Source organism: Bos taurus, chromosome 6 (assembly GCF_002263795.3).
Source record: "Bos taurus isolate L1 Dominette 01449 registration number 42190680 breed Hereford chromosome 6, ARS-UCD2.0, whole genome shotgun sequence".
NCBI lineage: Eukaryota > Metazoa > Chordata > Mammalia > Artiodactyla > Bovidae > Bos > Bos taurus.
In genome coordinates this window covers 42,318,557-42,331,722 of record NC_037333.1, presented here as the reverse complement: position 1 = coordinate 42,331,722, position 13,166 = coordinate 42,318,557, and the positions used below count along the sequence as shown (strand labels likewise).

Below are 13,166 nucleotides of genomic sequence, written 5' to 3'. Positions count from 1 at the left end.
CCTTAATGTATTTCAGTAGCTTACGTATTCCCCACGGCACCACACAGACCCAACTCAAACTTATCCAAGATGGGTCTGGAAAAACTTCAACCTCCACATCCTGGAGTAAACCCAGTTCTCCTTTCCTGTTCTCCTGGTTCTTGACTAAGCGAGTTGTGTAATACTGCACAGCAAAGAAATCAGCAGTGCCTTTGATCATCCTCTTCTCTTCTTCTGTAAATTCTGGAAGCCGTGATGATGAGTAGCCCTGCTTCTTACTCATGAGGGCAACCTGAGACTTGACAACTTCAGGATAATCGCCATCAATAAATATGGGTTTAGCAAAGAAGTCCAATTGGAATGCCATGGCTCTTTTAACTGCTTCCTGGTCAGATGCTGAGTAGGGGTCTGCTGGTTCTGCCCAGCCAGCAAAAATTGATAGAGATACCATGCCCTTCTGCTCTTTTCGGAATAAGGAATCATAGCTGTGCCAGGATCTGGCATGAGCTTTAATCAAATTATGAGCTGCCTGATAAGCCTTAGTTCCAACGTTAGATACACCAGGAGGAAATACACCAAACTCATATGCCATCACAGCAAAAATATTAGGCTCATTTATGGTGATCCACTGCTTGACTCGATCCCCAAACGTACTGAAGCAAAACCGGGCATATTTGTCGAAGGATTCGATGATTGCCTCTGAGAGCCAACCTCCTTGGTCTTCCAAGGCCTGAGGCAAGTCAAAGTGGTAGAGGGTCACGATGGGTCTGACCCCATTTGCTAACAAATCGTCAATGATCTTGTTATAATAGTCGATTCCTAGGAGAAAAATAAAAGAAAGTATGAGAAGAAAAGTCATCTTCATTATGCTGACAATAAATAAGGATTGGGAGAGGATTAGGAATAACAATTTCCTAAAAAACTTTAATCCAAAATAAGGTTCATAACTTCCTACCTATAATCAATTAAAGGTTGGAAGAAAACATGAAGTCCAAGGAAGACTGACTGATGGGGTGACACAATTGTGGAAGCTGTTACATTCTGAAAGGGATTCATTTGGACAGGTTGCTATCACGTAACTTTGTGCCAATGGGACACTTACTGAAATTATTTTATTTATTGGGTGGGGGGATAAATTTGGTGTTTGGGATTAACATATACATACTGCTGCTGCTGCTGCTAAGTCGTGTCAGTCATGTCTGACTCTGTGTGACCCCATAGATGGCAGCCCACCAGGCTCCTCCGTCCCTGGGATTCTCCAGGCAAGAATACTGGAGTTGCCATTGCCTTCTCCGAACATATACATACTACTCTATATAAAATAAATCACCAAAAAGGACCTACTGTAGAATCCAGGGAAAAATAGTCTCTGAGGAAAAAGAATCTGAAAAAGAATCTATATGTTTTTATATATATATATATAAAACACATATATATATTCTTATATACATATATAACACATATATGTATATGTAACTGAATCACTTTGCCATACATCTGAAACTAACATTGCATTGTAAATCAACTATACTTCAATTAAAATTTTAAATTTACATATTCATATTTTTAAAAGAAATTATTCTTTGCTTGTTTGCATGTTTGACTTTTCGCTCAATTCCACTAGAATTGTTATTGTTGTTGTTCAGTTGCTCGGTCATGTCCAACTTTTTGCCACCACATGGACTGCAGCACACCAGGCTTCCATGTCCTTCACCATCTTTTGAAGCTTGCTCAAACTCTTGTCCATCAAGTCTGTGATGCCATCCAACCATCTCATCCTCTGTCATACCCTTCTCCTTCTGCCTTCAATCTTTCCCAGCATCAGAGTCTATTCCAGTGAGTCAACTCTTTGCATCAGGTAGCCAAAGTATTAGGGTTCAGCTTCAGCCTCACTCTTTAAAATGAATATTCAGGATTGATTTCCTTTAGGATTGACTGGTTTGATCCCCTTGCAGTACAAGGGACTCTCAAGAGTCTTCTCCAACACCACTGTTTGAAAACATCAGTTCTTCAGTGGTGCTCAACCTTCTTTATGGTCCAACTCTCACATCCATACATGACTACTAGAAAAGCCATAGCTTTGACTAGATGAGCCTTAGTCGCAAAGTGATGTCTCTGCTTTTTAATATGCTGTCTAGGTTGGTCATAGCTTTTCTTCCAAGAAGCATTTTTTAATTTAATGACTGCAGTCACCATCTGCAGTTATTTTGGAGCCCAAAAAAATAAAGTCTGTCACTGTTTCCCCATCTATTTGCCATGAAGAGATAGGACCAGATGCTATGATCTTCATCTTTTGAATGTTGAGTTTTAAGCTAGCTTTCTCCTCTTCTCTTTCACCTTCATCAAGAGGCTCTTTAGTTCCTCTTAGCTTTCTGCCGTAAGAGCGGTGTCATCTGCATATCTAAGGTTATTGATACTTCTCCCAGCAATCTTGATTCCAGCTTGTGCCTCACCTCATCATCATGCATTTCACATGATGCACTCTGCATTAAAGTTAAATAACCAGGGTTACAATAAAAAGCCTTGACGTACTCCTTTCCCAATTTTGAACCAGTCCATTGTTTCATGTCCTGTTCTAACTATTGTTTCTTGATCTGCATACAGGTTTCTCAGGAAACAGATAAGGTGGTCTGGCATTCCCATCACTTGCAGAATTTTCCACAGTTTGTTGTGATCCACACAGTCAAAGGCTTTAGCATAGTCAATGAAGCAAAAGTAGATGTTTTTCTGGAACTCTCTTGCTTTTTCAGTGATCCAGCAGATGTTGGCAATTTGATCTCTGGTTTCTCTGCTTTTTCTCAATCCAGCTTGAACATCTGGAAGTTCTCAGTTCACTTACTATTGAAGCTTGGCTTGGAAAATTTTGATCATTACTTTGCTACCATGTGAAATGAGTGCAGTTGTGTGATAGTTTGAACATTCTTTGGCACTGCCTTTCTTTGGGACTGGAATGAAAACGGACCTTTTCCAGTCCTGTGGCCACTGCTGTGTTTTCCAAATTTGCTGGCCTATTGAGTGCAGCACTTTCACAGCATCATCTTTTAGGATTTGAAATAGCTCAGCTGGAATTCCATCACCTCCACTAGCTTTGTTGGTAGTGATGCTTCCTAAGGCCTACTTGACTGCACTCCAAGATGTCTGGCTCTAGTGATCACACCGTCGTGTGATCGTATGACCTATCATTATCTGGGTCATTAAAATCTTTTTTGTATAGTTCTTCTGTGTATTCTTGCCACCTCTTCTTAATATCTTCTGCTTCGGTTAGGTCATGAGCCTTGTCTAATTTACCTCTGGATCCCCCAAATCCTGAGACAATAGCAGAAACCTAGTAGAGACTCAATAAATAGCTCTTGAGTGAATGAATAGATTTCAACAATATTCAACATAAAGTAAAGAAGATGAATGCAATGACTGCCTTGGTGCTTCTCCAAACAGGTCAGTCTTACAAGTCTAAGAAAAGAGGCTCATTGAGCATGGACAAGGGCTCAGCATCAGTCCCAGGGTGTGAGTTACAAAGACAGAAAGCTAGGGGGTTGACACATTAAAGAACTTTCCATTGGAGAGTTTGCTCTAAAGTTCTGACATAATCCATAGGAATACCTGGGCTTCCCTGTTGGCTCAGATGGTAAGGAATCTGGCTGCAATGCAGGACACCCAGGTTCGATCCTTGGGTTGGGAAGATCCCCTGGAGAAGAGAATGGCAACCCACTCCAGTATTCTTGCCTGGAGAATTCCATGAACAGAGGAGACTGGTGGGCTATAGTCCATGGGGTCACAAAGAGTCAGACATGATTGAGTGACTAAGCACAGCACAGCCCATGATTATACTGTGGAAGGAGGGAAAAAAAGGAGATATATGTATACGTATAGCTGATTCACTTTCCTGTACAGTAGAAACCAAAAAAAATCTCAAAGCAACTATTTCCTGATGGCTGTGCCTGCAACGCAAGAGATCCAGGTTCAATGACTGGGTTGTGAAGATCCCCTGGAAAAGGCTACTTACTCCCGTATACTTGCCTGGAGAATACCAATGGACAGAGGAGCCTGTTGGGCTATGGTCCATGGGATCACAAAGAGTCACACATGACTGAGCAACTAATGCTTTTATACTTACACTCCAGTAAACACTTAAAACAATTTAAAAAATTTAATTAAAAAAAAAAAGAGTTAGGAAAGAAACTAAGCAAAGAGGAGAGAAGCATTCCTGTTTTGAGAGATGATTTCCTGAATAATAATTGTAAATTCATATGCAGAACTTGTGTTGCATTCAAAGTTTGCATAGAAGCAGGGTCCCTTTACCTCCTCTTAAAGTTATTATCTTCCAATTTTAAATAATAGTTGAGACTTTTGTGTACATTTCATTTATTCAATCATTAATTTGTCCATTCCTCAAATACGCATTTACAGAGACACTACTATATGCTTGATTACAAACATTATAAACACTCTACTTGTACTAAGAAAACTTTAATTGTAGTAGTAACCAGACGTGCTTAGTTGCTCAGTAGTGCCCGACCCTTTACGACTCTTTGGACTGTAGCCTGCCAAGGCTCCTCTCTCCATGGGATTTCCCAGGCAAGAATACTGGAGTGGGTTGCCATTTGCTTCTCCAGGGATCTTCCCAACCCAGGGATAAAACCTGCATCTCCTGTGCCTCCTGCTTTGCAGGCAGATTCTTTACACATTGAGCCATCGGGGAAGCCCCTTAAATATTAGTTCAGTTCAGTCGCTCAGTCGTGTCCGACTCTTTGCGACCCCATGAATAGCAGCACGCCAGGCCTCCCTGTCCATCGCCAATTCCCGGAGTTCACCCAGACTCACGTCCATCGAGTCAGTGATGCCATCCAGCCATCTCATCCTTTGTCGTCCCCTTCTCCTCCTGCCCCCAATCCCTCCCAGCATCAGAGTCTTTTCCAATGAGTCCACTCGTCGCATGAGGTGGCCAAAGTACTGGAGTTTCAGCTTCAGCATCATTCCCTCCAAAGAAATCTCAGGGCTTATCTCCTTCAGAATGGACTGGTTGGATCTCCTTGCAGTCCAAGGGACTCTCAAGAGTCTTCTCCAACACTACAGTTCAAAAGCATCAATTCTTGGGCGCTCAGCCTTCTTCACAGTCCAACTCTCACATCCATACATGACCTCTGGAAAAACCATAACCTTGACTAGATGAACCTTTGTTGGCAAAGTAATGTCTCTGCTTTTGAATATGCTATCTAGGTTGGTCATAACTTTCCTTCCAAGGAGTAAGCGTCTTTTAATTTCATGGCTGCAGTCACCATCTGCAGTGATTTTGGAGCCCAGAAAAATAAAGTCTGACACTGTTTCCACTGTTTTCCCATCTATTTCCCATGAAGTTAGTAGGGACTACAAATAAATTCATAAATAATTATCATACAGTATTATTATTAAAGGTAAGTCCCCATCCCAAACTGAGGGAATATGAAAATCTACTCTGAAAGCAGAGTAGCAGCATGGTTTCAAAAGTGAACTATGGTGACAGGCTACCTAAGTTCTATCCCAAAACTTTCACCTACTAGTTCAGTGACCTCAGGAAAGTTACTTTATCTCTCTGAGTTATCTTTTCTTGTCTGTAAAATGTAAGCAATAATAGAAACCTATTTCGGTAATTGTTCTGAGAGTTTAATGAGTTGATAAATTGAACATGCTTAGAACAGTTCTTGGCACAGTTAACTATGATTCTAATAATGATTATTATTGTTGTTGTTGTCTTGAGTGACATCTAAACTGATTCTTAAAAGGTGGATACAACATAAGGCAAGGAGGAGAGATCCAGGAAGAGAAAAAAGGGAAACAAATGTGCAAAAGGCCAAAAGAAGAATGGAAATCAACAAAGACCTCCCAAATATGAACAGTCTGCTTATTCCAAGTTTGCAACAAGGAGCCAGCCATTATCACTAGCATTTGGCAGATACTCAAAGGCTATCAGGGAGGCAGGAAAGTTTCACAATAAAAACAATGAGAGGAGGATCCAGGTGCCTTTTGACTGAAAGCTGTTGGCACAGGGAGGCTGGAGGTGGGCTAACTGGAACCAGGGCATCTTGGGTAATTGGGTTGGGAAGCAAATTTGCCTTTTTCTGATTGGTCCTAAGTTCAAAGAGGACAGAGGAGCAAAAACAAAGAAGGGGCAGTTGTTGACCATATTCTGACTTTTCTGGGTCAACTGATATAGAAATTGTGGTTTGGCTGCCTGGACTTTTTATGAGGGTCAGAGTTTTACCATCATATATGGCATGGCCATTATTTGTAAATTAATTCTCTTAGAACAATATGGCTTTTTCTGGTAACTGAAAGCTCACAATAAGGAGAATGTATAGCTCAGCAGAAGGGGAATAAGAATAGTGAGAGATAAGCAGAAGCCAAATTATGCCAGGTCATGGGTTATCTGTCTGTCTATAAGAATGGGTAATTTTTAACAACAGCTCACTTATTTTGCAAGCACGAACATCATGTGGGTCATGCATAGCAACTCCATACTTGGAAGCCCCTTTTGCATGCCATTACTCACTGGGTAGACATAATAAGTTACACCACCCAGATGTCCAAGTTGTAATCCACAGATCATGTGAATATGTTACTTTACTTCTTATGTTACTTCAAAGGGACTTTGCAGATATCATTCTGATTAAGGATCCTGAGTTGGGAAGATGTTTCTAGATTGTTCAGGTGGACCCACTCTGCCATGTGAGTCCTTGGAAGTAAAAGAGGATGGCAGAAGAGTGGGTCAAAAAGATGCAACAACAGAAAAAAGAGGCACAAGAGGTGGCAGCATGAGAGAGATTCAACCACCTATTGCTGGTTTTGAAGATGGAAGAAGGGAGCCAGCAGCTGAGGAATGCAGGTGGCCTATAGAGGCTGAAAACGGTCCTCAGCTCAGTCATCAAAGAAAAGGAGACTCCAGTCCTACAGCCACAAGAAACTGAATTCTGCTAACAACCTGAATGAACCAAGAAACAGAGTCTCCCTTAGATCTTTGTAAAAGACATGCAGCCTGTAAGCACAGAGGTATTTATTCTGGAGAGACCTGTGTCAGACTTCTAACCCACATAATTCTAAGGTAGTAAATTTGTGTGATTTTAAGCAAGTAAGCTTGTAATAATTTGTTGTAGCAGCCATGGAATACTAACACTCACCAAAGTTTATAAAGCTTTCCTCTCTCTGTAAAAGATCATTCCACCATTCAATCTCTGGGCCTCTGTAAGCTCATATTTCCTCCTTTGTAAAAGGGAATATCCAAAGATCTGTATGATGGAATCATCTTGATATTGGACTGTGTTAAGGTTTTCATAGTCAATGCCTTCCACTGGCTTTGAATATAAAAATAATATCAGTTTTTGTGTTTTGTATTCATACTATACATAGATGATGTCACACATTTTGTTTAATCCCTGCACTAAGTCCAAGAGGTAGGCATTTTTAGTTTCAATAAATATATGAAAAAATGGAGATTCAGAAAGTGAGTTCCAGATTTCAAGTGACAATGTTTACAGATAGCAAAGCCAACATTTAAAGCCAGTCTGTCTCACTATAAAGACTGAGCTGTTCCCACTGTGACATTCCCCTTCTTACACTAACGTTTCTGAACCAAAATCAGAGTGATACTGTTTTCCTAGCCTTAATAATCACCTACTTTGGATCTGACTCATAATATCATGGGTTTTCTTATTTCTGGAGGAATCAATGATTTATAAGCATCATTTAATATAATGCAATCATTAATGATGGCAATCAATGTAACTCAAACAACATGATGATGTGCAATTGAATTGAAGATTTAAAAAATTTAAGTAAAACTTTTTCTAACTCATCAACATGGCAGAGCAACAAAGCATTGCATACTTAATATTTATCATCCCAGAACTTTACTTCTGGATTATTCAGTTTATTCAGTACTCCAGTGAAACCTTTCCATGATGAAATGGAGTGAAGCATTGAAGACCAGAGCTCCAGAGTCGAACAATTAAGACAAGGGATCATGGACAAATTACATGACTGCCTCTCTACACCCACATCTCCTCATCTCTAAAAGAGGAATAGTAATAGCGTCACCGCAGGAGTATTTAAGCATTGAGAACAAATAGTCAGAGAGTTCTCTAGCTTTACCAACTCATACAATTCAGGGTAACTCATTCTATCCATAAATACATATTTTTGGTTTGTTTTTTTTTTTTAATTTCTTGGTTGCATGGCATGTAGGCTTTAGTTCCCAAACCAGGGATTGAACCCTCTGCATTGAAAGCAGAAGTCTTAACCACTGGACTGCCCGGGAAGTCCGCATAAATATGTATTTTTAAATGATCATCAGTTACCAACCTAGGGAGCCTGAAACCCCAAGAAGTCAAATGGACCCTGTTCTACATCTTGATATTTAGGGCAGGGTTATTGTAAGTATTAAAACTTTCATAGCCTTCTTTCACAGTTACTACCATCACCTTTGCTTTAATTAAACCCATTCCTTCTTATTTGATCTTTGAAAATATGAAGCATGTTTAAGTCAAAGTCTTTTGGAAATAGGGAAAAGAAGCCCAATCAGATTAACTCAAATGTAAAGGTGGCATTAGAGGCAGGAGGCTGACTGGTAGGGAATGCAGTGAGCATTATTTGAAATGACAGAGAGATATCAGATACCAAATGACAGGAAATAATCACAACTGGAACTTAAAGCTGGGAGCTGAGAAAATCTTAACCTCTCAAAATAGACTGATGTCTCCTACCTTAACTTCCCTCAACACATCTACTCCATTCCTCTCCTGCTCAAAAAACCAGTTTCCTTTGTGTAGCCAATTTGTTACGGTCTCAAAATGGGCATCCTATCTGCCAAGACTACCTCACAGCCTTAGGGCCAACCACCCACCAAATCAGGCTTCAACTCCTCAATTCCAAACATCCCTGAGACAGGGAGGCAGTTGAACAGGATTATCTTTTCTAATGAAGTTACAAAATTTATATGTCACAGGGAAATAAGTTTTCCTCCATCCAGTCAGCTGTGGCCAAGAGCGGAACAGGGTTATATAGAACAAAGAAATGGGAAAATTCCCTTAAAAGAGCATGCGGCTGAAACTTTCGAAGATAACGTCTCAGTTCATAAAATAACTATCCTGAAATTCTTCTAGTCAAACTGTAAATGTCTTAATGAAGGATGAACTTTGACCTAGTGCCTACCTGTGTCAGACATATAATTCTCTAGGTTCACTCCTCCTTAGACCCAACCACCAATTTCTGTTGGCATAGTCTCTGTGTTAGTTTCCTATTGCTGCTGTAACAAATTACTACAAACTTGGTGGCTTAAACCAACACTGAGTTATTATCTTACAGTTCTAGGCATCAGATGTCCAATATGGTTCTCACTGGGCTAAAATCAGGATGTCAGCAGAGCTTCATTCCTTCTGGGAGTTCGCAAAGAGAATCCATTTCCTTGCCTTTTCCAGCTTCTAGAGGCTCATGACCTCTTCCTCCATCATCAGAGCCAGCACTGAAACTCCTTGTTTCCTGTCTGACCTCTGCCTCAGTTCTTATACCTTCTCTCTCTGACTATGATCCTCTTACTTACTTTTTTAAGGATCTGTGTGATGACACCTATCCAGATAAACCAGGATAATCTCCCCATCTAAAGATCCTTAACTTAAGCACATCTATAAAGTCCCTTTTATCATGTAAGATAATATATTCAGTTTCTAAGAATGAAGACATGGACATCTTTGAGGGGGCATCATTCAGTCTACCACGCTGCCCAGTATAGAGTAGGAGATTAATAAATACTCCTTTAGTTTACTTAACTACCATCCCTCTAAGTGTGCTAATATTTTAAATCTTAAAGTGTGAAAGAAATTCTACATAACCATTCCTTTTCCTTTTCCCTTTCTATTTCCAATAATTGGGTCTTCAGCTAATCACTTGAAACTTACATTTGTGGCAGATATGAAAATGCACTTGAACAGTTGAGAAATACAGAAATATGTGATTTCAGTTGCCAGCTCAATCTCTTCTTGTTAAGCCTCAAAAACTTGACATTTGAAAGAGAAAAGCCATGTAATAATTCCACTTTATAAAATATTCTTCCAATTTGGGAACACGGGATTTTATTTACACATTTCCAAATGTCCTCTCATTAAGCTTTAAAATAGGAAGTCAAATACAAAAACTCGAGTTTCTTGGAAAAGACAGTGACAAGGATTCTCTAATTCTTTACATGCTCTTTGAGAAAATGTTTAAACAGAAAAAACAAATGATGGCCTTTCTGAGTTAAAACAGTTCCAACTGCTTCAACAGATCACTGCACAAGAATGAGCAACCACTTATTGAAATTCTGCCTACTGGAAGCACCTCCAGTGCCCTCTTGCTCATGGAAAAGTCTGTAATATTAATCAGCTTTGGCTTTACAAAAGCTAGTGCCAAACATAAAAAGCTCAGTGCTGAGACAATGTGATCCCCAAGTGAGAACTGCACCAGTGAATCCCTCACATTGTCTGGGTGGCCCCAGTGACTCCAGCCCCCTTCCACCACCATTCTCTACCTTCTCTGCTGCTCTGTTCTTGGACATCTAATCTACAGTGAGCTCCATGAACCTCTGTGTATCTGGAGTTGGTGTTAAGTAACTAGACCTGTTAAGGTATTGCCACAGGTCCATAATCCTTTATCTGAAAATCTTGGCAGCCATGTTTTCAGAATTTGAGGATTTTTAGAAAAGAAACACAGTAAATATTGTATATTAAGTTTAACACCCCCAATAGGGATAGGTCAGTATCCCTTAATATTTCTGCAGTAAAACAGATAAATATTCTAAGCAAAATAAACTGAGATAATGTTAAAACTTTGCCATCAACTCAGGTCAGCTTTTGCTGCCTACTTTGTTTTAGAATTAAACTTAGTAAAAAATGATTCAATATTCAGAACATTTTGGATTTTAGAATTTCAGATAAAGAATTATGGATCTACATTAAGGTGGTGGGTTTTTTGTTGTTGTTGTTTACCACCCAAATGGAAACTTAGTAAAAACTCCAAACTCCTAGAATCATAGGCTAGAGCAGTGGCATGAGTTTTAGTAATGTAGTGCCTCCACCTCATGTTACTATCAGGGAAATTGTAGCACAAAGCATGTGTGTGTGTGTGTGTGTGTGTGTTAGTGGTTCAGTCATATCCGACTGTTTGCGACCCCATGGACTGTAGCCTTCCACGTTGCTCTGCCCATGGGATTCTCCAAGCAAGAATACTAGAGTGGGTTGCCATGCCAAACCCAGGGATTGAACCCAGGTCTCCTGCATTGCAGGTAGATTCTTTACCATCTCAGCCACCAGGGAAGCCCAGCACAAAGCATACAAGTGGTTTCATATTGTAAATGTCTCTGGAACCTTATGTTTTTGACATGAGACAGAACTAGGTTGAACTCAGCTCTAACTAAAATTGTTGTCTTGGCAAATTTATGCCCAGTCTTACACCTCAGATTACCATGATTCCCTCTGTTTAGGGAAAGCCCTCCTCACTCACAGGGCTGTTAGGAGCATTGACTCAGCAAAAGCAGGTGCAGTGCTTGGCACAGGGAGCTGCACACACTATATACTCAAGAAAAGTCAACCACTACAATGGCAACCCACTCCAGTACTTTTCCCTGTAGAATTCCAAAGACAGAGGAGCCTGGTGGGCTACAGTCCATGGGATCACAAAGAGTCAGACACGACTGTGCAACTAACTAACTACCCTTAGAGTGACCTTTATTGATCTAATTCAGTTAAGTGTTTCCTGAATTCCTCCCTGCAGGGCACTGTACTAGGTCACAGGAGTAAACAAGGCAGACCTATCTGCCCATTACCCTGTAAACAATTTCAGGGATTCTCTCATATTTCTGTTAAGAGTATGGAGCACTGTCCCTGACACAAAGTAGACACTTGATGTATGTTTGCTGGGTTGAATTAAACACAAAGTGTTCACAATCAAACAGGGGATTTAATAATGCCAAGAGTGAAGAATGTAAGAAATATTTTAAGAGTTTTTCAAACCACTATGAGAATTTAAAGAAAAAAAATATTTTTTGTCCTGAAATGGGGACTCTAGAGAAGAGAACACATTTGTGCTAGACCTTGCACTGTGTGCTGTCCTTAGTCCTTTAGTCGTGTCCGACTCTTTGCAACCCCATGGACTGTAGCCCACCAGGCTCCTCTGTCCATGCGGATTCTCCAGGCAAGAATATAGGAGTGGGTTGCCATGCTCTCCTCCAGGGATCTTCCCAATCCAGGGATCGAACCCGGGTCTCCCGCACTGCAGGCAGATTCTTTATCATCTGAACCACCAGTGCTAGACCTGAAAAGTATACAAAACATTTCACAGGTGTAATTGGGAACTTTTTTTAAAAAGCCATTCCAGGCAGGAGGAAAAACTTAAAAGTTTTTCTTCAAAAGTGGAAAATTACATAGCATGTTTAATAAGTAGTGGGTTATGTGCTTAGGGCATTGTGTGGAGGAATTGCATAGACCACATGCATGGGGGGATTTCAGCCCGGAATGCCTCAGAGGTGAGTCAAGACTAAGTCAAGTAAAACCTGAAATGATATATGAAGGAGTTTAGATGACTAAAAAAATTTTATGTTGCTTTGTTTTAGCAGGAGATGATGCAAGCCAGCATGTCTTGGGCCAAGCTTTCGGAAAATTGCTGTGGTGGCATTTTGCACGAAGGATTAAAGGACAAAGAAAGAGAGTGAGAGTAGGTATATCCATCAAGGGCATATCAAAAAGCCCTTGATGAGGATGAAAAACATCTAAACCAGGGCAGGGAGAGAGAAGATGACTGGAGCGGGCAGGGGGAAGAAGTTAAAGAGGCATAAGAAGAATGGATCAGATTTGGCAACTAGTTAGATGTAAGAAGAAAAGAAAAGAGAAAACTCAGAGATTACTCGTAGCTTTTAATCCTTGAAGGTTATGAGGGTGCCAAAGAAAAGAGAGGGTACAGATGATGGATTAAGATGGTGGAAAATTATAAGTTAATTTTTAAACTGAGCCACAAATTACCTCCTGTTCAAAGTCAAAAAATAAAACTGGCCGCTGATGCCAAGAAAGGAAACCTTTAACCAAGAGCAGTTAAAAACAGGGCCTAATGTCTTTAGAATCAAGTCATGGGCCTGCTAAACTTGTATTTTTCTTATCTGGGGGAAGCCATGGTGTGGTGCATCCATAGATGGT

At 40.3% G+C, this 13,166-nt stretch overlaps 1 protein-coding gene across 2 annotated transcripts in view; it reads right to left on the bottom strand.

The window, feature by feature from the left end:
- Positions 1-13,166, bottom strand: part of GBA3 (glucosylceramidase beta 3) — a 131,908-nt gene that overhangs the window by 63,786 nt on the left and 54,956 nt on the right. For both annotated transcript variants that reach the window (XM_059887606.1, NM_001191277.2), the window contains 1 exon segment: positions 2-798. In XM_059887606.1, the coding sequence (XP_059743589.1) occupies positions 2-798 (797 nt within the window).